Source organism: Trachurus trachurus, assembly GCF_905171665.1.
Source record: "Trachurus trachurus genome assembly, chromosome: 6".
Classification (NCBI taxonomy): domain Eukaryota; kingdom Metazoa; phylum Chordata; class Actinopteri; order Carangiformes; family Carangidae; genus Trachurus; species Trachurus trachurus.
Genome location: NC_139897.1, coordinates 35,615,216 through 35,642,426, shown reverse-complemented (window position 1 = coordinate 35,642,426; position 27,211 = coordinate 35,615,216). Strand labels below are relative to the sequence as shown.

Genomic DNA, 27,211 nt, shown 5'->3' with positions numbered 1-27,211 from the left:
TTAAATGGCCACGCCGAGCCGAGCCGAGCCGAGATAAGATAACAACACAGAACCGAGCCGAGCCGTGATAACAACACAGAACCGAGCCGAGCCGTGATAACTCGGTACCGGTGAGCAGAGAGCAGCCAGCCGCCTCAGCAGCGTCTCTCCCCGGGCTCTGTGTCCACCTCCGCCCGCTGTCCGGAGCTCGGTACCGGAGCTCAGTGTCTATCGGTCTCGGTGTCGGTACCGGTTGGTTCCGTGGAGCCTCAGGATGAGCGAGGAGGACGAGGCAGCAGCAGCAGCAGCAGCAGCAGCAGCAGCGACGCAAAGGGCCGCCAGGACCGGGTTCGAGGACCTGTGTCGGGCTCTGAACATGGACGAGGAGGCGAGCAGCGAAGCGTGGAGAAGCTACCAGAACATCAGCACCAACTTCACCCTGGAGGTAGGTAACTTAACGGTACTAGGCGACGTTACGTTACATTACGTTACGTTACGTTACGAGCCCACAGCTCCGGTACCAGTCCGGTCCGTTAGCACCGTGGGGGGGTTAATATAACTTATAGCTTTATTTTACAGACTCCAAGTCCAATAACAGACAGACAGACAAATAAACAACTTAACTCAGTTAACTCAGCCAGCTGCTCCGTGTCGGTGCTAACGGACCGGAGCTGGTACCGGAGGAGACCGACCCAGTGGAATAGAAAATAACAGAGTCACGAGTAAAGAGGGGTTTAAATATGGCGGCACACACACACTCTTGTACAGCAGTCGTTGTGAGGACACCCATTGACATAATGTGTTCCCTAGCGCCTTACCAAAACAAATGCCTAATATATAACCATAACCACCTCTCTTGACCTAATATGAACCTAATTATAATAATAACCTAGTTATTATTAAGTCTTAACCCTCAAACAGCCCTCGGAAGGAGTCTGAGAAAGTGAGGACCGGCCAAAATGTCCTCACTCTGATGGTTTAAAACTGACACTGGTCCTCACATGTATAGCTGTACAAGAGCACACACACACACACACACACACACACACACACACACACACACACACACACACTGCTAACTGTCACCTAGTTACATCGTAACAACAACAGTATGACTGTGTGTGTGTGTGTGTGTGTGTGTGTGTGTGTGTGTGTGTGTGTGTGTGTGTGTGTGTGTGTGTGTGTGTGTGTGTAACCGGATACGTCAGACAGGTGATCGATAAATGAACCTGTTCATTAAATCAACCTCAGGTTATTTATAGTCCCTGACAGCTGAGATCCAGGGCCGTAATTACCATATCAGCTAGCTATATATTGGGGGGGGACACCGCCCCCCAATATATAGCTAGCTGATTAAAAAATAAAAAAGTATCCCATATGTTAGCGAATTTACCATACTTTCCGAATATCCAGAGCACACCTGAGTGTAAGCTGCACCAGCTAAATGTTAAAAGAAAATACATATATAGGCTGCACTTGAATATAAGCGTCATGTTTTCATGTTGTAACATGAGATATTTCCACATAACGACAGTAGGAACTGTGACAGTCTGTTCTGGTTCCGCTCCTCTCCTCCATGTGCATCTGTTTACAACGAAGCCGGTGAAACATCAATAAATGGAGCGGTGGAAAAAGTTACATAACATATATGATGTTACGGTGTGTGTTGTGCCAGAAACAAAAGATTACAGGTTACGGAGCGCGTTTGTGTTGCGGTGCAGACCGGGGCGGGTGAAAAAGTAGCAGCTTATAGTCCAGAAAGTACAGTGTATATATATATAACTGTGTAATAACTCTAATAACTGTTTAATAACTATGTAATACCTTTAATAATTGTGTAATAACAGTGTAATAACTGTGTAATAACAGGGCAGTGAGCTGCACTGGCTGGCCTGTGCCCTCTACGTGTCCTGCCGCTCGGCCGTTCCCACCGTGGGGAAAGGCTCCGTGGAGGGAAACTTCGTCTCTCTGACCCGCATCCTGCGCTGCTCCGAGATGAGGTACATACCCACAATGCACCTGTACCTACCCACAATGCACCTGTACCTACCCACAATGCACCTGTACGTACCCACAATGCACCTGTACCTACCCACAATGCACCTGTACGTACCCACAATGCACCTGTACGTACCCACAATGCACCTGTACGTACCCACAATGCACCTGTACCTACCCACAATGCACCTGTGCAGCCTCCTCCTCACCTGTGTTGCTTTATCCACCACTTTCCGGAGAATGACGCTGGGTGTGGCCATGACGCTCCATTCCACCGTTACTGTATTGTTGACAGCATAAACTGGTTGATAGACATCGGCCGTGACGACTTTATTTATAATCATCACCTCATTTTAATGAGAACAATACGGACGAGGTTTTAGCTTTATGTCACATTTTCACGTCACTATATCACCGTTGTGACTACTCTGATGTTTATGAAGTCTATAAAACGAATTGTTGAACAAACATTTTAGATTAGCTGGGGCTGGGCTAACCGTTAGCTGTTAGCCGTTAGCAGTTAGCAGTGTCTTAAATAACTCAATAAACGCTCCATGAAAAAATATTTTCTCCAGTGGATATCCTAGTTCCAACATGACTGAGCTAACTGGAGTAGTTTCATGTCGTGTCCCACAACGGGAGGGTTTTAACAGCTGACGTCCTGATGTTAGCTTAGCTGCTGCTGTTAGCTGTCAGCAGCAGCTAAGCTAACAACTAAGATAAACATGACTAATTACAAAAACGTGCACACAGAAATAGTAATGTTTGTTCAATAATTCGTTTTATAGACTTAACAAACATCAGATTCAGTCACAACGGTTTTGGCAGCCCAGAGCCCCCACATTTGGTACCTACACCGGTGGCTAACGCTACCAGTTAGCCGCTAACGCTACCAGTTAGCCGCTAGCTAGAACTGGTGGCTAACACTACCAGTTAGCCGCTAGCTAGAACTGGTGGCTAACGCTACCAGTTAGCCGCTAGCTAGAACTGGTGGCTAACGCTACCAGTTAGCCACTCGCTAGAACAGTGGCTAACGCTACCAGTTAGCCACTCGCTAGAACTGGTGGCTAACGCTACCAGTTAGCCGCTTGCTAGAATGCTACTAAAACCGACTTCCTTTGTGGTGTGACGCAATGGATCATGGGAAAATAAAGTGGTGGATACATGAAGGTCTGATAAATGAATGAATTAATTAATTTACGGTATTTATTTATTTAAAACAGGGACAATGCACAAAAAACATTAATCTTGTAAAACAAGAAGAGATGCTTTGAGCCAGGTTATAGCAACAATTGCTAATTTCCGCCTGTATGATGATGCCCCCCACAGCCTGATTGAGTTCTTCAGTAAGATGAAGAAGTGGCAGGACATGGCCGAGCTGCACCACGACTTCCGCCAGAGCACCGACAAGCTGGAGAGGAACTTCACCGTCACCGCCGTCGTCTTCAACAAGTACGTGCCCATCTTCAAGGCCATGTTCAAGGCGCCGTCCGAGGAGCCGGCAAGAGTCCACCGCAGCCGCAAGCAGAGGTGAGACCCACTCACCGAGAGACCATTCTGGTATCGTAATAGATCTTGTCTGTCAATGGAATGTAGAGAAGAACTTGTTCAGGCCATTTTCTTATCTGCACTTGATTATGGTGATGTCATTTACATGCATGCTGCTCTCTCTACATTGAAACCCCTGGATGCACTTTATCACTCCTGTAGTGACTTCTTTTCCTCTTGCCATAAAAGAGAGTCACTCACTGTTGCTGATGTAGTAGCTTATAGTTGACGCGTGCATGGTGCCAGTAAACCAATTGCCACAACGAAGTTTACCATAAAAAAGGGATTTATTCGTACAAACCAGTGGAACAGGTCTTCATGTCACAGCACAGCATGTCACGGTCAAAGAATTGTTTGCTTCCCAATCAGCAACACCTGCCGATAGTTCAGCTCAGTTTAAATAAATAAGCCCCGTGACCGTATGCCCCACCTCACTTCCTGTGTGAGCGGAAGTTACAAAAATAAAACACAAATACATACCAAAATAAAAGCCCAGAATGGCTCTTACAACTCCTCTCTTCGTTTTATTACTGGAGATGTGTTCCGAACCCATCACTGTGTTCTTTATAATAAGGTTGGCTGGCCATCCTTCATAGTAAGGAGGGAACAACATTACATGGTTTTTATTTACAAAGCCTTACTTGAAATTTTACCTGTTTATCTTACCAGCTTAATCTCACTTAGAATCTGTAACTTACACACTCGTTCACAGGACACCTTGGTTTTACAAATTCCCAGTATCAGGACAGAGTTAGGGAAGACCTTTCAGCCTTTCAGTTTTATGCTCCCAAAAGTGGAATAATCTACAAAACTGTCTGAAACTGGATCATCTTATTTCCTTAGATAGTTTTAAAAACGTATTATCGAATGTTTTACAACCTGTATGTAATTGTGAATCATGACCTTGTATACTGTATAATTGTGTTTTTGTAATCAGGGCGTCATTGAAAAAGAGAGCTCACTCTCAATTGACCTTCCCTGAATAAATAAAGGAGAAATGAAAAAAAAAAATCAAGAGACCAAGAAAGCGACTGACGGGATGAAACCTCTGACCTGTGTGACCTTATTCTGACTCTTATTCTGACTCTGTCTGCAGGCGTCATCCCTGCACCGTCCCCGAGGTCTTCAACTTCTGCTGGGTCCTGTTCGTCCACGCTAAAGGTGAAGATTTATTAGACAACGTGGGCCCTGATTCAGACGTAAATTCACCTCAGGCTGTATGTTCCTAACATTTTAGGTCTAACAGAAGGAATCTGAAGGTTTTTTAGTTTAATGTCTCCAGTTTTGCGGTAGTTATGGTCTGTCCCCACGTCGCCACGGCAGCGATGAATGGGAGCGGATTGAAGTTCTGCTGCTTAGGCTGTTTCCATCCCTCAAAGCCACAGACAGCGTCAGATGGAGACTCAAACATGCACCAAGAAGTTTATTTACTTCAGCAAGCCGACATGTTTGTAAAACTAGATCTAATTCAAAGTCTGGCGGAGTCGAGACCCAAGTTGATGCTCGGTGTGTTCAGGTGCAGTGGGAAGCTCCCGGTTGTGTTGACGCTCGGTGTGTTCAGGTGCAGTGGGAAGCTCCCGTTTGTGTCATAAACACAGGAATATCAACTCTTTACTTGCTTCAAGTGTACATTTCTTTCCACAGACAACGTCAGATGGCTTTGAGGGATGGAAACAGCCTAAGCAGCAGAACTTCAATCCGCTCCCATTCATTGTTGCCGTGGCGATGCGGGGACAGACACAACTACCGCAAAACAGGAAACATTAAACTGGAAACCTTCAGTTTCCTTCTATTAGACCTAGAATGATAGGAACATACAGCCTGAGGTGAATTTGCCAGGAGTTGTCCTTTAACACTTGGTTTTGAGGGCTACTAAAATTTAGGGTTGAGCTTGAGGGTTAAGATAGGAATTGGAATTGGCCACAAGTCTAATATCTGCAGTAGAAATGCTGCTCCTGTTCCTCCTCATATTCCTCCTGCTCCTCCTCAGGGAACTTCCCGATGATCAGCGACGACCTGGTGAACTCCTACCACCTGCTGCTCTGCGCTCTGGACCTGGTCTTCACCAACGCTCTGCTGTGCCACGCCCGGAGAGACCTGCTCAACCCCGACTTCACAGGTACAGAGGGAGGAGGGGGGGGCTGTTACACTTGTATCCTGAAACCTGCAGCCGATTCCTGTGTGTTTCAATCAATCAATTTGTTTATTTCCGGCATGTCAATTTAAATCATCATCATCACACTTCATCTTAGTTCAAATAATACAATACACATGGCCGAAAGGGAAAGCAGGAGAAGCAAAAGCTTATCTAGTCCCGCCCCCAAATAAATAAAAAATGTATTATAAAATTATTTTTGTAAAAAACGCTGCTTCTCCTTTAAGTGGCGCCTGGTGCTGTGATGACATTCATACAGTTATAGTCCAGTAATTTTTGATGAGTCAACTCATTCCAATTTCCATGCTAGTACCACCACAGCACCTTTATATATACATGTGCCGTCAAAACAGTGGAATTTATGCAAATTTACTCATGTTAACAAAGAATTTCAAAAAACTTGTAATACATTTTTAGTTTGTCTTAATGTCAGTAATCAACTCAGGGATTTTCATGGAGATATCTAAAGGTTAAAAATGTTACCCTATACACATGAGAAACATAATGAATAGGTGTATGAATGGGCTATATTTGGGTCTTTTTCTAAACTTTCCCCTAATGGGATTCTTCTGGGCTTTTTTCCCCTCACTCAGGACATGTTGAGGATACAAAACCAGTTGAGTTTGATTCTGTTGCAGTTTGTTCAACCTTTTTTCATAAAATGACTGGGCTGTTACTTAACGCTCTCCTACAGCGTGAGCAGCTCGCCATGCCGAGTGTTTAACATCCACTACAAACCTCCCGTCATTCAGAGAGGCGTAGGCTCCGCCCCTCTCGCCGTTATCAGAGCGTGAGCCTGCAGGAAGCTGTTTATCAGTCCGAGCCAACATGGAAGAGCAGCTTCCTGCTCCTGTCGGCTGCAGGAAGTCTCTGCTCCCACACAGGAAGTGACATCACACCGTTACAGTTGGTAGATGTGGAAGTTTACATCGTCCTGTCAGTCACTGGTTGTCATGGTCACCGTTGGGCTCGTTACTGTAGAAAAGCAATTAGTTATAGTTACTAGTTACATTCCCCCAAAGGTTAGGGTTAGTAACTTAATTATTACAATATGGAGGGAAATAATTACCAGGAAAAGTAACTATTGTATTACTTTTTTTTTTTTTTTATAAAATGCTCTAATATGTTAAATTACTCTGACCTGCCCCTTTATTAACCTCCGTTTATCAGAGCAATAATATCTATCGCTCTGGAACTAACCAACTCACTGTGACCTTTTTTCGACCAGTTGATGAACTGAAAAACAATGTGTAATCTATATAACATCCTACACTTTAAAGGGATAGTTCAACATTTTGGCAAATTGGCCCATTGCCATAATCCCTACAGTCATAGCAGTAGGTTCATTACCTTTAACTCATTGAGTGCCGCGCTCCTTTCCAAAGTTTTAGTCAAGTGTACCGGCAATTTAGACCATTTTTGACTTTTTATGTAGAGCCATAGTGTATTCTTATATTATTGCCACCAACACATACTGTAGCTCAATTGAAAGGTTTAACTTAATGCTTCAAATGACCACAAACCGTTTGTTTCTACGTGCCTCCGTTCCTGAGAAAAGTCAAGCTAAACATGGCTGGGTTTCACCAAAATCCCTCCTTTTTTTCTAGAAAAGGAGATAGAGCGTCTTTTATGAAAGGTGCGCTGTTTGTGCCTGTCGCTCTTCTCACACTCGCATTTCTGGATCAAAGGGCTCGTATAAGATAAATATATACAACAATGGTTGTTCTATTCACAAAACCACCATCGGGGGCGGGGGGGGGCGCCACTAAACAACAATAACACAGACGCACCGTGCCGTGTCACAGCTTCTCCCCGCGGAGCGTGAGGGTCAGTCGGCCACAGCGCCGCGGGAAGACCGGTCCCGCCGGTGGTCGCGGTCCTGCTGTGGTTCGGGTCGGTGCCGGTGGCCTGCTTTGGCCCAGAGACCATCATATTTTACCGCGGGGGGACTTTGGGGAGGACACGGTGTTGCTCGAGGTGAAGACCGGGCGGGACTGTGGGCTGAGAGCTTCCTGGTTCAGCTCCCAGCTGCTGCAGCCTCGCGGGTGAGAGCAGAGCAGCTGCGCTGCAGCAGCTGCTGCATCTGCATGCAGAACTCCGTTTGCAGAAGCCGAGTTATGATAAAAACTTCCAGATCATGAGCTGTCATGTGACTTTGATCGTCATCTATTTCAGTTCTCCTCGTCGTAGAGTCCCCAAATTTACATATAATGTGTATTAAAGTGTCTATTTTCATAATTTTAAAAAAAAGCAAAAAACGAAAAATCTCGTTTTTGGCACTCAACGCATGGGAACGAAAAACGAGAAATTACGTGGTTGGCACTCAATGAGTTAATTGTACAAGCCTCATCAAACTCATCAAATACACAATCCAACAACTCCACAACGCTCTGGTGGACAAGTTGTGAGCTGCACATTCACCACGCTATGAGATAATAACACAACGTTACCACACAGAGTTGTTTTAGAGGGAAATTCATGTAAAACCACTGATGCACGTTGCCTTCAGGGACAGTTTTTCATCAACAGTCTCTGTATTTCCCTCTAAAACAACTCTGTGTGGTAACGTTGTGTTATTATCTCATAGCGTGGTGATTGTGCAGCTCACAACTTGTCCACCAGAGCGTTGTGGAGTTGTTGGATTGTGTATTTGATGAGTTTGATGAGGGAAACCAAGAAATCCCATAATGAGCCTCCGTAGCGTAGCTCTGAGCAGCTCACGGCTCTGCTCCGCCGTTCTAAAAACAGCTTGCACCGACAATTAAAGGTAACGAACCTACTGCTATTACTATAGGCGTTATGGTGATGGGCCAGTTTGACTAAATGTTGAACTATCCCTTTAACAGGTGTATTATTTTATTATTTAGTGACTTCTTGACTCGAGTAACGTCACATTTTATTGTCAGTAACGGTAACAGAGTTATAACAGGGAAACAGTAACTTTGTGGATTACTGTTACTGTAAAAAGTAGCACCGTGAGTAACGCTGTTTATTTATCACGCCATTATTCCCATCACCGGTCGTCATGGTAACCTGCCCCCCCCCCCCTCCTCCCCCCCAGGTCTGCCTGAGGACTTCAGCAGCAAAGACTTCCGTCCGTCGTCCGGTCCTCACTGCTTCATCCAGCAGCTGTGTGAGCTGCACGAGGGTCTGGTGCTGGAGGCCAAAGGAGTGAAAGAACACTTCTGGAAACCTTTCATCAAGAAGCTCTTCCACAAGAGGGTGGGTCGCTGCAAGGCATCATGGGAAATAACCACCTGTTGCTGCAAGGCATCATGGGAAATAATAAACACCTGTTACTGTGAGGCATCATGGGAAATAATAACTACCTGTTACTGTGAGGCATCATGGGAAACAACCACCTGCTCCTCTGACTGGCTGCAGGACCAGACCTGTTTCTATTGGCTCATCCCCCCTCAGCCGGCCTCAGGCTGTGATTGGCCCAGCCAGCTGTCAGTCAGACCAACACTGGGTTCAAAAAATCGCGCGCGAGCCGCGTCCCTCCTGTTCACACCAGATGCTAATTTCTCCGCGGCGGTCGCAAGCGCTTCAGCTGTTGTTTACTCACATTCGGAGCTATTTTTTACGTCATGGATAAGTAAATAACCTCATTATAACGCCGTGCGCTGTGGGTCAAACAACTCCCTGTACTTCTCCACTTCCAAGATTACTTTCACGTCGTCCTTCACTTGACAACAACTCGTCTCTGCCTCCTCTCTCTCGCTCTTTCCCTGTTTCCCCCCCTGCAGCCAGCCCACTCCGTGTCTCCCTATCCTGTGTGTGTGTGTGTTTTCATCTCTCTCGCTCTCTGTTGAGAGTCTGACAAATATAAATACGGTCGCATTTGTCAATCGCTGTATTTTATTTTGAAAAGTGATTTATTTTGAAAATTGGTCGGATTCTCTCGTTGTTTCATGTGTGACTTCCTGCCAAGATTGACGCGATCCCTCACAGCTCTCGCACAAAATAGAACAGACGCCGAAACGAACGCTGCAGGGCGTGAGCGATCGCGGCGCTTCTGCGTCCGGTGTGAACCCGGCGTAATGCTGCGTTCAAAACAATTTGGAGGTCGGAATTCCCAACTCGGAAATTTCCGACTTCCAACATCATTGTGTTCACGCTGCAGGAACTCGGAAGAGAAAAACCTGGATACCTGAAGGAAGTTTGTCGTATTGTGGCTCAGAGCTGAATAGTAAAAATCAATGCAGCAGTAAATGATGTTTATTCTGGAGGAGAGGAGACGCTGCAGAGAGTGCACATATAATGTTACAGCCTTGATAACAGTTAAACCTTATTTCTGTCACATACGAGGAACCACAATTTCACACCGTACAACAATCACAGCTTCATATAAACGTATTTCATAGAGGCTACTGCAATAATACACTAAAATATGAATTCAAACCTCAACAAATAACTTAAAATGTCTAAATTCTAACCGTTTAAGACGAGGGCATGACGCCATGTTTTGATGTTGTCGTGACGTCAAGTCAGAAAGTCGGAGCTCTGATGTGATGCCTGAGTTTGTACGACCTGTAATTTCAGAGTTCAACGCCGTTCACTTCATTTTTTTTTTACAACTCGGAGCTCGTTTTATTCTGACTTCCGAGTCCGAGTCTTGAACGCAGCATAAGCCCCACCCCCTTATCTAAGCCCCGCCCCTCCTCTAAGCCGCGCCCACCGTGATGAGTCGTGTCTCGTCGTGTCTCCACAGATCCTCCGAGGGAAGGAGGACAGTCTCACCGGCTTCCTGGACCCCATGAACTTTGGAGACAGTTTGTGAGTCTTCAGCTCTGTTGTCGTCATGTGTGTGTGTGTGTGTGTGTGTGTGTGTGTGTGTGTGTGTGTGTGTGTGTGTGTGTGTGTGTGTGTGTGTGTGTGTGTGTGTGTGTGTGTGTGTGTGTGTGTGTGTCTTTAGTTGTCTCTCTGTTTCCATGACAACCACAGATGGACAGAGTAACTCGACCCCAGTACTTGAGTAAGAGTACAAATACTACTGGTCAAGATTTACTCTGTTACAAGTAAAAGTAGCTCAGTCGACATGTTACTGCAGTAAGAGTAAAAAAAGTACTTGCTTTTAAAGGTACTTAAAGTAAAAGTAAGAGTAAGAGTAAATGTCTTATTCTTCACATCGGTGAATTACTATAATTTTTTCTAAATGAATTTAAGGACCTTTTAAAGGAGAATTCCGGTCATTTTTGACCCCTAAATCGTTGTCCTGATGGTCACCCAGTGTTGGTTGGCGACTAAAATTGATGCAAACCGGAGTTACCATGGCTACCCGGCGCTAGGGATATTAGCCACAACGCTAACCCATGGGGGCAATTCTTTCAACCACAACAACCACTCAGAAAACAATCAGATATCTCTGGTACATGACTGGAATCCTTAGAGACACCACTGAACTCATATAGTGTAGAGTAGAAACAGTAGAAACTTTGTGTTTTTGCATTTAGCCACTCACCTCAGATAGCCCAACTCTGAAACATCCCAGAAAGACATTACTATCCCATCACAGAGAGAAACTAACACTTTGTCCTTGTTGACCATCAGGACAACGATTTAGGGTCAAAAATGACCGGAATTCTCCTTTAACTCTTGTTAGTGAGAATGAACTCTTTGAAAGCAGCTGCACTGATGTGCTGCTTTTAGGGGTTAGGGTTTCCTTCTCTGACAAACACAACTTGTGTCCAATAGGATTTTAGAAAAAGACCTGAAAGTAACCAGTACTTTTCAGCCGTACTACTAATTAACTCCAGTAAAAGTACTAATATTTGTCTTGGAAATGTATTCAAGTAGAGTAATAAGTACCAAAGTAATCTATTACTCAAGTAAAGTACAACCCCCCCCCCTGCAGCCTGTCTCTGAGCCGGGTGTACGAGGAACACGTCCTGGCCACGGGGAGTCTGGATGAGAGGATCTTCACCGGCGAGGCGGCGAGCGAGGACATCGGGACGCCGGGGCCGTGTCTGTGTGAGGGGGGGGGCGACCGGGACAGCGCCGCCTACAGGCTGCACTCCAGCCTCACGGTGAGACACAGGCAGCCTGAAAATATATAACATCACATCATAAATCACAGACCACATCCACCTCCTGTAGAGGGTTTCCTGTCAGCTGCCACAGTCACAGTTATACAACAGTTAAAGGGACAGTCCAACATTTAGTCAGATCCTCCTCTCTCCATAACCCCTATAGTCATAGCAAGTCAAGTCAGTCAAGTCATTTATTTGTATAGCACATTTAAAACGACAGCAGTCGACCAAAGTGCTGCACATAGGAGGGTAAACAGTTAAATAAAACAACAATAATAAGTTAGTGCAGCAGCAACAATAATAGGTTAGTAACATCAATAGCAACTAATACAATAGATGTAAAACAAAGTACGACAAGGCAAACCGCAGCAGGTTCATCACCTTTAATTAGAAAATTTCCTCTGGGAAATTTTGATAGGACCACAGGGGGGCTTAACGAGCTCTGGCCTGAGAATCAGAAGTTACCACAGCAACTTGAGCTGGTTGCCAATGACGATAGGGGCCCCCCAGGCTGAGGCAGACAGAAACGTGGAGAAAAAGAGCCATTTTCTGCCTCTGCTCTGGTCTCACATTTAGGCTTACTGTGACAAAACGGTAACTCCTATCAGAATAAACCAAAACCGTGAGCATCATAAGGACTTCCTGAACGATTTGGTATGATTTGGTGTTTCTACAGTAAATATTTTGGAGACACATGCGAGTTTAAAACATCAGGCCGTTCTGCTTCTCTCAGAAAATCTTTGTATTGGAGTCAATGAGGAGCAGAGACAGACATGGCCAAACTCAGAGGCTGATAATTCAAATTCTGTAAGTCTCTCTGATATTTTGAGCACATGGTGAGAGACAGAACAAGTTTGTCTACAAATTTGGAAAAAATCACGTGTGTAGAGTGTAAATTGTGGCTGTGAGCAGCGTGGAAAGAGAAAAGTTTCATATGATTTCAGACAACTTCTCCCACACCCATTATAATCTCATAATTTCTTCAAAAGTCATCATGGTCATTGATCAGGGATTGATCAAAAACTATAATACCTATCAAAATGTGGATTAACACAATAATACACAAGACTTATGTCTACTGTATAAAGTTTAAATGGAGTTTCTAGGTGAAAGTATGCCTGAGGGGAAGACGTTTGAAAAAACACTGACGGTTGGTCTATTTCGCTCTTTTTTCAGGCCTCGGCCCTGAAGGTGTCCACCCCGCTGACGGGGAGGAAGTTCGTCCAGGACAACAGCCTCTCGTCGCCCGTGTCCTCGGCCATGAAGAGCGTCGGACGTCTGCACACGCTGCTGTCGGGGACCAAACAGGGTCCGAGCCCCAAACTGGCAGAGACGCTCAGGTTGGTCCCGGTCCACCAGACAGTTTGAATCACACATATATTATCCACAGATGTACAGTCAAGCCCCAAAATGATTCATACCTCTGGCAAATACAGGGAATTTCTTCATTTAGTCAGTTACAGATCAGTATTTCAACTCAGATTTGACATAAATAGGACATTTTGGACTGGAGCCATGACCAGTTTATTTAAGTAAATTTACACTGTTAAAGGAGTTTATTTTAATGTTGAACAAAAATCACCATGTCCAAAATTATTCCATACCCTGGTGATACCAGGACAAACAGCCATAGGATGTTGGAACAAACGGTTCTCTTTAAGGGTTATTATTATTTCAATGTTTCTGGAGGTTTTTTGACCAGTTTTCTGACTGTCAGAGTTGACTTGATGTGACATTTCAGTCATTTTCATGTCAACGCAAGACTTGCTATGGCAAAGACCAGAGAGCTCAGTGAGGAGGACACAGTGTAAAAGCCAGAAAGGTGCCAGTGTCAACAGCGTAAAGTTTCAGTTTCAGTTTAGTTTATTTGAAAAGGGACAATGCACATTAATAAACATTGTAGAAAAAACACATGTAGGCTAAATACACCCGAATTATCTTAAAAAGCCAGTTTTCATCGTCTGTCCCTCTGCCAGATTGTACAAGGCAACCTTTAAAAAGAACAACAGTGGAATAAAATATTGTACCACGTAGGGTAGAACACATTCTATACACATACTAATTGTCCATAAATACATACATAATAAATACACATTTGGACAACGATAACAACATCAGTGCTCACATCCTTATCATCAAGAAGTACCAAACCTTTAAGACAGTGAAAACCCTCAAAGGATGACAGTGTCACCTCAGCTGGTCAGAAAGATCAAGCGAGATGTTGGAAACAATCCAAGGACTTTTACCAAGACTGTCCTGAAGGAACTGAGTGCAAAGTGGAGTTGAAATTATAATTTCACATTTTATAAGAACGAAGACATTGAGAATGTATTCTGTATCACACACGGTGTCTGCGCAGTTGTAAAAGGTAGTGAATGAAATTAGCAAAAAGTGAGGCCATCTTTGTGTGTCTCAGGGCGTGTGCCAGAGACCCCAGTGATGTCATCAGCCAGCGCCTGCGGGACATGTTTGACCTGTTCTCTCAGCATCATGACAGCGTGGGAGCAGAGAGGAGCGGGATGGGGAGAGGTAGGTGGACAGGACACACTCTAGTCTGCAGCACGACGTGTGTGTGTGTTTTATCTCCTCTCACTTCCTGCTGGTCGATGACATCACAGACATGGCGGTGAAGTACTTCCACCTGGCCGAGGCGCTCTACTACCGGATCCTGGAGTCCATCATCGAGAGGGAGAAGATGATCCTGGGAGACGCCGACCTGTCTGTGAGTCTCTGACCTCTGACCTCTGACCTCTGACTCCTCCCAAACACGACCTGTCACTGACTGTTTTCGAAACCACATACTACCATACTGCCTACTACATACTGCGTTAGTATGTACTGTATACTGCATACTGAATGTAGGATTCAGTCTGCTACTTCAGCAGACCGACACCGTTCACACCGCAGTAACAGTATACAAGTTTCCCAGAATGCATTTCACAGCAACCGGCAGCGGTAGCTGTAAAACAGGCTAAAAGCTGTTTTATTTCCCGCTCTAGCGCTGTTATTATGGAACTTTATTAAAGCAGAAGTGAGTGGTCCGGTCGTTTTCGCTAATGCTGCGTTCCAGGCAGGCTTTTGAAATCGTAAATTACAGCTTCAAGTCACGACTTACGACTTTGTAGCGTTCCAGGCAACCCACTCGTGTTTTTCCGACCTGTTTTACCGGTGAAAGTCACTATAACGGCCACTCGTAACTTCTGACCCGTGAACTCGTACCAGATCGAACTGGTACGACTTCACAGGTCGGAAAAATACGAGTTTCCTTGAACGCACCATAACAGTCCTCGTCCCTACGTCACCACATTCACGGCGTTCCTTGGCTGCACACACAGCCCTGCATGCCGTTCTCTCTCCTCATTGGATAAAAACTGTAGGATACAAGGAAAGTTTTCTCCTGGGCTCAGAGCAGAGCAGAGTGACTGACAGACCCGTGTTTCAGACCAAACACTCTATAGAAGTGATTGCTGTCGGAAGATACAACTATTTAAGACTTAGATTAACACAAATATATCACTTACTTCTGCTTTAAGTTTTAATATGTTTTCATGTGAGAAAGTAGCTGTTTAGATCCCAAATATACGGCCAGTTTATCCAAACGACGGCTGTTTAGAAGTTTGCTCCGATGTTTTTCGGAGAAGTGAAGCTCCACCAGGCAGCAGCCGGTCTGCAGAGCTGCTCGGCCGGCCAACCTCCGTCGTCATCCCGGGGGAAAAAACGATCACTAATTAAAGCAGATATCAGCTTCACGGCCGTTTCGGCTAATGCTGCGTTCAAGGCAGGCTTTTGAAACCGTAAGTTACAGCTTCAAGTCACAACTACGACTTGGTAGCGTTCCAGGTAACCCGTAGCTCGTGTTTTTACCATCCTGTTGTCTGTGAAAGTTCCCTATAACGGCCACTCGTAACTTCCGACCCGTGAACTCGTACCAGATCGAACTGGTATGACTTCACAGGAAGGAAAAACACAAAGTACGAGTTTCTTTGAACGCACCATGAGTTAGCAGCCCCCGCCCTTGTCAGGCATCAATTGGTCCTCGTGCTACGTCACCACATTCACGCGCATCCCTTGGCTGCACACACAGCCCTTCATGCCGTTCTCTCTCCTCATTGGATAACACTTGTATCCCACAAGGAAAATTTTCTCCTCGGGTTACAGCAGAGCAGAGTGACGGAGAGACTCGTGTTTAGGCTGAAATACTTCATGTAAGTGATTGCTGACGGAAAATAGGACTATTTAGGACTTATATTAACAAAAACATTCCACTGATATCTGCTTTAACTTACCCGCAGGTTTTTAGAGGTTTACCACCGGCTGGTTAAATTATTTTTGCGGTTTTGAATACAGCCACTGACTGTGTGTGTGTGTGTGTGTGTGTGTGTGTGTGTGTGTGTGTGTGTGTGTGTGTGTGTGTGTGTGTGTGTGTGTGTGTGTGTGTGTGTGTGTGTGTGTGTGTGTGTGTGTGTGTGTGTGTCAGTGTATCCTAGAGCAGGACGTCTTCCACCGTTCTCTTCTGGCCTGTTGCCTGGAGATCGTCACCTTCTCCTACCGACCTCCAGGAGACTTCCCCAACGTCATCAACGTCTTCCAGCTGCCGGCCTACCACTTCTACAAGGTATCAATACTACTGATCGCTTTCTATCAGTACTACTGATCGCTTCTATAAGGTATCAATACTGTTGATCGCTTTTTATCAATACTGTTGACCACTTCTATAAGGTATCAATACTGTTGATCACTTTCTATCAATACTGTTGACCACTTCTATAAGGTATCAATACTGTTGATCGCTTTCTATCAATACTGTTGACCACTTCTATAAGGTATCAATACTGTTGATCGCTTTCTATCAATACTGTTGACCACTTCTATAAGGTATCAATACTATTAAACGCTTCTACAAGGTCATTTTATTTAGCCTCTAATTTTCATTTAGCCAGTATGCTAAGTTAGCCAAGCGGCTAACGGTAAAATGCGATCAATGATTAAATGATAGAAACTGCTTCGACTACTATATATAAAAATACAAACTGAACTGACTATTAACAACATGTACAAACATAACTATGAATGTAGAATGAGAGAGTTATATCAGGTGTAAAGTGTTACATGTAGCTAATCTAAATACAGCAACGCTATGGTAACGATGGCCGCCAGAAGTGAGCGGACTGTAACTTCTTAAAGGGGAAGTACGTCACACTACGTTGTGCAAGTGGTCCATACGACTGATGGTATTGATTATTGATGGTGTCTAGGTGATCGAGGTGCTGGTGCGGTCGGAGCAGAGTTTGTTCCGGGAGGTGGTGAAGCACCTGAACCAGGTGGAGGAGTCGGTTCTGGAGAGTCTGGCCTGGACCAGCGGCTCTCCGCTCTGGGACGGGCTGAGAGCGGCCAAGGTCCCCACCTGCAAGGAGGTCAGTGAACGCACCACACACTCACAGTAGGTGCGTTTCCATTACCTCTTGAAATGCGCAAAACCTAAATATCGAAATTAAAAACTGGTAATGGAAACTCTCAAATATCGCTAAAAGGTTTTTACGCTCTCATGAGGTGGTTTTTGAGACGTATCGATACAAACGTGTATCGCAAAGGTGTAATTTGTACAAATGTATTCACAGACTCACAGTGACAGAGTGTGTGTGTTGTGTTCAGGTGATGCCTCCTCAGTACCTGGAGCAGAACGACGACAGCAGCACAGGAAGCACCAACACTCCCGTGACCCACGGACCTGAACTCACCACCAGCAGCACCATCAAAGGTGTGTGTGTGTGTGTGTGTGTGTGTGTGTGTGTGTACACCAGTGTTACGCTTCCCTATATTTTCAAAATAAAAGCCCCGCTGTATTAGTGCAGTCTCTCAGGGGGCGGAGCCAAACACCTCATTAGCATAAAAGCATTGAACTTTAATTACTGAAGATGATGTTAACCCTCCTGGGTCAAGGAAGGAAGGAAGGAAGGAAGGAAGGGTGAAAGGAAAGATGGAAGGGAAAAAGGAAGGAAAGAAAGATGGAGGGAAGGAATAGATATGGTCAAAAGGGAAGGAAGAAGTAAGGATGAAGGGAAAGAAGGAAGGGAAAAAGGATTGTGGAAAGAAGGAAGGGAAGAAAGATGGAGGGAGGGAACAGATTCATTCAAGGAAAGAAGAAGGAAGGAAGAAGGGAAAGAAGGAAGGGAAAAGGGAAGGAAAGAAAGATGGAGGGAGGGAACAGATTCATTCAAGGAAAGAAGAAGGAAGGAAGGGAGGAAAGAAGGAAGGGGAAAAGGAAGGAAAAAGGGAAGGAAAAAAAGATGGAGGGAGGGAACAGATCAGGTCAGTTGGATCAAAAGAGGAAGGAAGAAGAAGGATGGACGAAGGGAAGGAAGGAAGGGAAAAGGGAAGGAAAGATAGAAGGAGGGAAGGAACAGATTGGGTCAAAAAGGAAGGAAGAAGTAAGGACGAAGGGAAGGAAGGAAGGAAGGATGGAGGAAGGGAACAGGAGGGTTAAATTATCTCAGTCACTATTAATGACCCCCCCCCCCCCCCCTCAGGAGTGCCCCCCTCCCCCACCACGCTGCTGGACCGTTACAGCTCCTCCCCCACCGCCGCCGCCGCCGCTCGCCGCCGCCTCTTCATGGACCCGGTGGACGGAGGAGAGGCCACGCCCACCAGCGCCGCCACGGCAACCAAGACCCGACAGGCCAGCCTGGTCACCGCCATCCCAGCCGGGCAGACCGTGGTCACCATGGCAACCGCCACCGTCACCGCCAACAACGGGCAGACGGTCACCATACCCGTGCAAGGTGAGACGAGACGAGACGGACAGGACCAGTAACAAGTCGGGGCGGGAGGACACATCCATTCACATAAATATCGCTTTTTTGACGATTTTTAAAGCAGAAGTAAGCGATCCGGTCGTTTTGGCTAATGCTGCGTTCCAGGCAGGCTTTTGAAATCGTAAATTACAGCTTCAAGTCACAACTTACGACTTTGTAGCGTTCCAGGCAACCCACTCGTGTTTCTCCGACCTGTTTTACCGGTGAAAGTCACTATAACGGCCACTCGTAACTTCCGACCCGTGAACTCGTACCAGATCGAACTGGTACCACTTCACGGTCGGAAAAATACGAGTTTCCTTGAACGCACCATAACAGTCCTCGTCGCTACGTCACCACATTCACGGCGTTCCTTGGCTGCACACACAGCCCTGCATGCCGTTCTCTCTCCTCATTGGATAAAGGTTGTAGGATACAAGGAAAGTTTTCTCCTGGGCTCAGAGCAGAGCAGAGTGACTGACAGACCCGTGTTTCAGACCAAACACTCTATAGAAGTGATTGCTGTCGGAAGATACAACTATTTAAGACTTATATTAACACAAATATATCACTTACTTCTGCTTTAAATCATTTTTTTTCTTTTTCAAAAATCGATTTTTCTTTATTTTTTTGTTTAAAGGCCCCATGGCATGAAAAATTTGATTTTGGTTATTTTTTGGTGCATGGGGAGGTCTCTGGGCCTCGTATATAGATGATATAGATGTATATAGATAGACGTATATACTGCCCCATGCATCAAACTGGTCATAAACGGAGAAACACACACCGCCCATTTGTAGGAACTGTCCCTTTAAGACGAGCAGATAGCACTTCCTCCTTTCTGTGATGTCACACACAAGGTAACTCCGCCCACCGTGACCAGTTTTTTTTTTTTCAATCTTTATGAATGCAGCTTAGGTTTCAGTTACTTGCCTGTGATTGGCCCGACCACATGTCACTCAAAAACAGTGAGCCAATCAGAGGAGAGCTCCAGAAAGAGGCAACAGAAAGAGGCAACAGAAAGGGGCAGTAGAAACCATATGAAGCAGATCACAGCTACTCAAAACCAATGATACATCTTGTTAGGGAAATAAACCCAGAGAAAAGTGCACAGCATGGGCCTTTAAATATTGTGCAATGTGCATTTGTTCGCCTTTTTTACATCCAGAGAGTCCAGGTTTTGAAAAGGGTTTAAGTTCACTTTATAATGGAGTATGTTAATTTATAGGCTCCTACAGTATTTGTGTGCAGATAAATGTTAAAAATGCTAAAGACTAAAAATAGAGAGAATCGGCAATATCGTAGAATCACAATTTAAATCGAATCACCATCCAAAAAAATCGTAGAAGAATCGAATCGGGAGAAAAGCATATCGTCCCTCAGCCCTAGTAACAAGCCCCTCCCCCTCTGCAGGTATAGCCAATGAGAGCGGAGGAATCACCTTCATCCCCGTCCAGGTGAGTGTGACCGGAGGGGGCGGGGCCACGCTGCAGCCGCTGTCCGCCCACGCTCTGACCGGCGCCCTCACCATCCAATCAGCTGCCTCCAAACCGGCCGCCGCCAAACCAGCAGGAAGTCCCCTGAAGAAAGGCTCGCTGTCGCTGTTCTTCAGGAAGGTACGAGTCCTGAACAACTGTCTCACCTGTCTCACCTGTTCACCTGTCTTCTTACAACACCTGACACACTGATTTGTTAGAGGTTAGGGAAGAAGCTAACAGGTTAAAGGACAATTCCGGCCAAATTCACCTCAGGCTGTATGTTCCTAACATTTTAGGTCTAACAGAAGGAATCTGAAGGTTTTCAGTTTAATGGCTCCTGTTTTGTGGTAGTTATGGTCTGTCCCCGCGTCGCCACGGCAGCGATGAATGGGAGCGGATTGAAGTTCTGCTGCTTAGGTTGTTTCCATCCCTCAAAGCCACAGACAGCGTCAGATGGAGACTCAAACATGCAGCCAGAAGTTTATTTACTTCAACAAGCCGACATGTTTGTAAAACTAGATCTAATTCAAAGTCTGGCAGAGTCGAGACCCAAGTTGACGCTCGGTGTGTTCAGGTGCAGTGGGAAGCTCCCGTTTGTGTCAGAAACACAGGAATATCAACTCTGGACTTGCTTCAAGTGAATAAACTTCTGGGTGCATGTTTGAGTCTCCATCTGACGCTGTCTGTGGAAAAAAATGTACACTTGAAGCAAGTCCAGAGTTGATATTCCTGTGTTTATGACACAAACGGGAGCTTCCCACTGCACATGAACACACCACACACGGCAACTTGTTGGTGGCAGTGCAGCGTCAGGCAGCGCTGCCTTGCTCGCCGTTCACGGGAGATCCCTAGATCTTGCCGTCACTCCGAGACCCTCTGATCAATGGCTGTTGAACTACTGTACGTGCCCCTGGATTATGTAATGTTGATGACGAGCTGTGATTGGCTATTTGACCAGCGCATTGTGTTTTACTTTGAAAGGGGGCGGAAGTTTATTTTGTTGATTCTGTGTCGGACTTCCTGTCTGGTGCAATCTGCTCTGTTGAGCTTGACACGATTTAACACTGGCCGCTGCAAAAATAGAACTGCAGGAAGTGTTGTGTTACTTCCTGTGTGTTAGTGTTGTGTTACTTCCTGTGTGTTAGTGTTGTGTTACTTCCTGTGTGCAGGTGTACCACCTCTCCAGTGTGCGTCTCAGAGACCTGTGTGTGAAGCTGGACATCCAGTCAGAGCTGCGGAGGAAGATCTGGACCTGCTTCGAGTATTCGGTGGTTCACTGCACCGAGCTGCTGAAGGACCGACACCTGGACCAGCTGCTCATGTGCGCTGTGTACGTCATGGCCAAGGTAGGTGTGTGTGTCTGTGTGTGTGTGTGTGTGTGTGTGTGTGTGTGTGTGTCACAGATACACTGCAAAAACTCAAAATCTTTGTAAGAAAATGTATCTTATTTCTTGTCAAAATGTCTCATTTCTAGTCAAAACTAATCTTTTTCCACTTCATCACCTAAAAATGAACTTGTTTTTAGATCATTTTCACTTGTTTCAAACTAATTTTCACTTGAAATAAGTAGAAAAATCTGCCAGTGAAAACAAGTTTTTTGTGCTTGTAATAAGAAAGAAAAACTTGCTCCACTATCAGATTTTTCTACTTATTTCAAGTGAAAATCTGCTTGAAAGAAGTAAAAAGTGTCTAAAAACAAGCTGCTTTTTATGTGATGAGTCTTATTTTAAGTAGAATGAGATTTGTTTTGACTAGAAATAAGACAAATATTCTTGGTAAGATATTTGAGTTTTTGCAGTGTAGGGTTGTCACGATACCACAATTTCAGTAGTCGATACCAATACCTGTGAATTTCCACGATTCTCGATACTAATTTGATACCACGATTTAAAAAAAACCCCAAAAAAACCAGAACCCAAACTGTTTCACACTGTCAAGTATCTAACATGACTGTGCTTCAACATCTTTTTGCACAGAATTTAATCGGGCTGCCCCCCAAATGTTAGCCTGACCATCCAGACTACATCATCAACATGTCTAGTGTGTCAACGAGCGGTAGACCTCGGCTCAATCCAGGGGGCGGGATGAAGGCTGTCTTTCAAACTGCCTCTGCACCAATAGGGTAGCGCTACGACCAATCAGAGCAAAGAGCAGGATGACGTCGGTAGATTAAACTTTACATCCTTCTTCTAAATGAACGACTTCAGTGCAGTTTCTGGCTCAACTTTTAAAGGAAATGACAAGTTTAATTCTTTCAAAGTTGATGCCAACGCCGATTCAAACGATTCCTTTGCCAAAGCCATCTTCTTCTTGTCATGTTTTTCACCGTCGCAAGTATGTCGTCATGGCGTTAAGCTGCCCAACGACTCTCTAAACAGATAGAGCGCTGTGATTGGTCAACACAAACGGTGTTCGAGACTCAAAAAGTTCCTATGGCTCGTTTCTAGACCCACCTACGGAGCAAAGAGATCTGCTGCTGCTGCTAGGGGGCAGAGAGATTTATAGGCTAGTCAAATAGTCGACCAAGCAAAAAACATTTGGAGCCCTGTCTTGTCAAAATTAGTGTGTGTGTGTTGAAGTAAAGGTGTGTGTACTGTTCTGTGTGTGTCAGGTGACCAAAGAGGACCGATCCTTCCAGAACATCATGAAGTGTTACCGCACGCAGCCTCAGGCCAGCAGCAACGTAAGCCCCGCCCACAGGAAGCACACACACACACACACACACACACACACACACACACACACAGCCGTCTCACTGTGTGTGTGTGTGTGTGTTGCAGGTGTACAGGAGTGTGTTGATCTCCGGGAGGAGGAGGCGTGTCTCCGGCGGCAACGACCCTCCTGACGCCGCTCTGGATCCAGGTGACGCACCACACTGATCAATAAACTGATCAATAAACTGATCAATAAACTGATCAACGCTGCCCTAAAAGGCAAAGTGCAGTATCTGTAAAAATGCCAAACTGAGAAAAACAGCTTTTTGTGTTTTTCATTGTCAGGTTTAAAGGACAATTCTGGGCAAATTAAACTCAGGCTGTATGTTCCTAACACTTTAGGTCTAACAGAAGGAATCTGAAGGTTTTCAGTTTAATGTCTCCTGTTTTGTGGTAGTTGTGTTCTGTCCCTGCGTCGCCACGGCAACGATGAATGGGAGCGGATGTAAGTTCCGCTGCTTAGGCTGTTTCCATCCCTCAAAGCCACAGACAGCGTCAGATGGCGACTCAAACATGCAGCCAGAAGTTTATTTACTTGAAGCAAGTCCAGAGTTGATATTCCTGTGTTTCTGACACAAACGGGAGCTTCCCACTGCACCTGAACACACCGAGCGTCAACACAAACGGGAGCTTCCCACTGCACCTGAACACACCGAGCGTCAACTTGGGTCTCGACTCCGCCAGACTTTGAATTAGATCTAGTTTTACAAACATGTCGGCTTGTTGAAGTGAATAAACTTCTGGCTGCATGTTTGAGTCTCCATCTGACGCTGTCTGTGGCTTTGAGGGATGGAAACAGCCTAAGCAGCAGAACTTCAATCCGCTCCCATTCATCGCTGCCGTGGCGACGCGGGGACAGACACAACTACCGCAAAACAGGAGAATTAAACTGAAAACCTTCAGATTCCTTCTGTTAGACCTAAAATGTTAGGAACATACAGCCTGAGGTGAATTTGCCTGGAATTGTCCTTTAAGCATCAAATGATGAATAACTACCAAGTCTATAATTGATTAGATAAAGGTGGACTGATGTAGTTTGTAGTTTGTCTTTCTGACCAATTTTGACCGTTTTAGCTACAGATACTGCACTTTGGCTTGGTTTTACTCCAGTGGAATCATAGAGTAAATTATAGGATGTAGGGAGTAGAGTTACTCTTTGCAGATACTGCACGTTGCCTTGGTTTCACAGAGCTTTTCTGGATTGACAGCAAAATAAAAAGCCCAACAACTCTGTAAATTTTAGCAGAACCAATATCAGATTCTACCAGATTGAAGAGAATATGCCACATCTTCAAGTTAATCAATCAGCCAATCAGCTGCTCTGTGGGGACTTCCTGTCTGGTGGGTTTTTCACAATAAAAGCTCAGGTAGGAGCATGAATCACAGCTGCTCCTCCTCCTCCTCCTCCTCCAGCAGGTGAAGACATCAGTCCTGTTCCGGTCCGGTCCAGCTCCACGTTACCGACCCCCCGGCCCGGCAGCGCCCCCCCCACCCCCAACAAGCCCCTCCCCCCCTCCTCCTCCCCCTCCTCCCCCGGTGAGGAGGAGGAGCGAGGAGACCTGATCCACTTCTACAACAACGTCTACATCAAACAGATGAGACTCTTCGCCCTCAGATACTCCCCCTCCTCCCCCCCGGCCGGGGTGAGTCTCACACACACACACACACACACACACACACACACACACACACACACACACACACACACACACACACACACACACACACACACACACACACACACACACACACAATATTTACAATATTAAATGTAAATTGATAACAACATTAAGATAATCTCTTGGTCAGGTGATTGTTTTAGGCTTCTGATACCGAACATGTCAGTTTTACATTCTGTATAAAATGGTGATAAGACTTTAAGTTTGAGTCAGTTAAAGGAGAATTCCGGCCATTTTTGACCCCTAAATCGTTGTCCTGATGGTCACCCAGTGTTGGGGGCAAAAAATGTGACTAAACCAGAGTTACTATGGTGTAACTCTGGTTTGCCTGCATCAAGTTTAGTCGCGTTTTTTGCCCCCAACACTGGGTGACCATCAGGACAACGGTTTAGGGGTCAAAAATGGCCGGAATTGACCCTTTGTTGGCCTTCTATTGGTCTGCTGTTCCACCAATCAGAGCGCTTCTCCCCATGTCACGTGTTGTGCATCGTTCTAAGGTTGGACGACCCTGGGATGAAACCCTATGAAACTAGATAGGTAGACAGACATTTGTTCAGCAAAAACTACTTTATAATTTTTCAATATAGTTAAAATGTTCCTGAGGTTCCTGCAATAGCGACTCACGATATCCGTAACGTATTCCCAGAGTCAATTTTATCCCATTCTCCAAACCCAAGACATCAATAAACATACTTAGCCTATATCTTCAAAGTTATCTAGCCAACGTAACATTACTGTTGCTAATGTCTTTTGAACTTTGTGAAGTTTTACAAGGAGAAACTGGAGATCGGTGGAGATTAAGAGTTAGCTAGTAGCTAACGTTAGCTAGCGCCGTTAGCTACTAGCTAACTAGTGACCAAAACAATGATTTTTCACCACTTTTCATTAAAGTCGTGTAACGCCGTTCAGTTCGCTCTTTAGCCACGTCTGTCTTCTATCACGACATAATTTTTCTGATGTATAAGTTCATTCAAATTTTCCTTACTAGCAATTTAAATCTGCCTCATTTCCAATGGTTTCCAATGGGAGTTAGTTAACCCTTCCGTGACCGTTGTTTGTCCAACCTAGCAACAGTAACCATGGAGGGCGGGACTTGACATTTAACGTGTGTGTGTGTGTGTGTGTGTGTGTGTGTGTGTGTGTGTGTGTGTGTGTGTGTGTGTGTGTGTGTGTGTGTGTGTGTGTGTGTGTGTGTGTGTGTGTGTGTGTGTGTGTGTGTGTGTGTGTGTGTGTGTGTGTGTGTGTGTGTGCAGGTGGAGTCCCCCTACCCCTCCCTCAGGATGGGCTCCCCCCGGCGGATGCTCCTGTCCAGTAAACACTCCATCTACATCTCCCCCCACCAGACGGGAGGCCACGCCCCCTCGCCCCCCACCCCCCGGGACAAGATCCACTACTACATCTGCAGCAGCCCCCCCAACGTGAGACACACACACAGCAACTCCCAGCATGCATTGCATCACAGTAGACAGGAAGTGCTCACCGATACCTCCAGGGTCACCGTTCAACAACTTAGCATTTTTCTCATAGACAATAATGGGAAAAGAAGCTAGCGGCTATAAAACAGTGGAGTGTCACAACCCCGCGAAACGACTCGTTTCACTACCAGAATCTGATCCATTCAGTCCGATTACGTTTGGTCAGTCTAGAACAGTGGTTCTCAACGTGGGGTTAACTTTTTTGTTTTAGAAATTTTACCACTTTTTTTTTAAGTTTTTTGTTTTTTTTTACCACTTTTTCTAGATTTTTTTAAAAACTTTTTTTGTTTTAGAAATTTTACCACTTTTTTCTAGAACATTTTTACTTTTTTATTTTTATTTTGAACATTTTTTACGAGAAATTTTACCACTTTTTTTTAAAAGAATTTTTTTTTTTTTTGAGAATTTTTACCACTTCTTCCTAGAAATGTTTAGATGTTTTTGGAGAAATCTTACAATTTTTTCCAGAAATTTCTCTACAACTTTTCCACAAATTCACGCCATTCGCCCTAATTTTGTTTGCTTCAAAATTTCGTCCAATGGGGGTCTGTGGCCTAATTTGTGTCAATTTAGGGTCCTTACTGTAAAAAAAAAGTTTGAAAACAACTGGACTAGACGATTAAATCATTTTATTCCCGTTGTAGTTAGCCGAGAGCTAAAGCGGAAGTTAGCCGCCTAGCCCAGCTGTAGTCGGTGCGCCCGCTTCCGGTTTCTTCCCAAATACAAATTTCTTTTTAAAGCCTGAATCCGAATCCGACTAGAGCACTGTCTGTAGCTCCACCCCTAACACTCTCTCATCCCCCCCTCTAGCGGCTGCAGGAGATCAACAGTATGATCCGCACCGGGGAGACCCCCCCCAGCAGGAAGCGCAGCCTGGCGCTGGACGACCAGACCTCGCCCAAGAGGCTCTGTTGCCCCGACAACCACTCGGCTCTGCTGCGCCGGCTACAGGACGTCGCCAACGACCGCAGCTCCTCACACTGACACACACACACTGAGACACACACACTGAGACACACACTCCAGAGTTCAGAGTGTGTGATGTCACATTTTATACAAGTTGTAATAATAATAATAATGGTCACATGACAGAGCGACAGGAAACTGGTTGAACCTTCGTTTTGTTCAGGTCGGTTCAAGTCTTCAACCGGCAGCAGAAACAGTAGAAACAGTTATTTATCATCTCATTAGTTTCTCTTCTGTTGTCACGTTGTTGCTTCCTCGTCCGTGGATTGTTGGTTTTCAGTTTAGTTCTTATCGTTAGAATCGACTCTAAGGGCCGTGATGTACTTGCTGCAAACAACGCGATCATGGCTGCCACGCGTTACCTGCGTTCGTTCGATGCGTCGGCCGTGACCACCT

General features: G+C 45.3%; 1 protein-coding gene across 2 annotated transcripts; it reads left to right on the top strand.

Moving 5' to 3' along the window:
- rbl2 (retinoblastoma-like 2 (p130)) lies at positions 1–27,137 on the top strand. Of its 2 annotated transcripts, none has more exons than XM_083974159.1 (22): positions 1–424; positions 1,849–1,979; positions 3,307–3,507; positions 4,622–4,686; positions 5,516–5,644; positions 8,742–8,902; positions 10,395–10,459; positions 11,538–11,709; positions 12,889–13,052; positions 14,129–14,241; positions 14,331–14,434; positions 16,190–16,327; positions 16,968–17,126; positions 17,365–17,470; positions 18,240–18,491; positions 19,917–20,119; positions 21,151–21,327; positions 22,593–22,664; positions 22,762–22,843; positions 24,112–24,338; positions 25,628–25,792; positions 26,660–27,137. In XM_083974159.1, exons 1-22 carry the CDS (start codon positions 254–256, stop codon positions 26,831–26,833), a joined length of 3,231 nt encoding a protein of 1,076 aa, XP_083830285.1. In that variant the 5' UTR covers positions 1–253; the 3' UTR covers positions 26,834–27,137. The 2 variants fall into 2 exon arrangements, with proteins under 2 accessions (XP_083830285.1, XP_083830284.1); XM_083974158.1 differs by having other exon boundaries at positions 24,109–24,338.
- The last annotated feature ends 74 nt before the right edge of the window (positions 27,138–27,211 follow it).

Excerpts from the sequence above, each read along its gene's own strand:
- rbl2 (XM_083974158.1), top strand. The coding sequence starts at position 254 with ATGAGCGAGGAGGACGAGGCAGCAGCAGCAGCAGCAGCAGCAGCAGCA. Across the intron at positions 14,242-14,330 it reads GAGGAGCGGGATGGGGAGAG|ACATGGCGGTGAAGTACTTC; the intron begins GTAGGTGGACAG and ends ATGACATCACAG. Across the intron at positions 25,793-26,659 it reads TCTGCAGCAGCCCCCCCAAC|CGGCTGCAGGAGATCAACAG; the intron begins GTGAGACACACA and ends CCCCCCCTCTAG.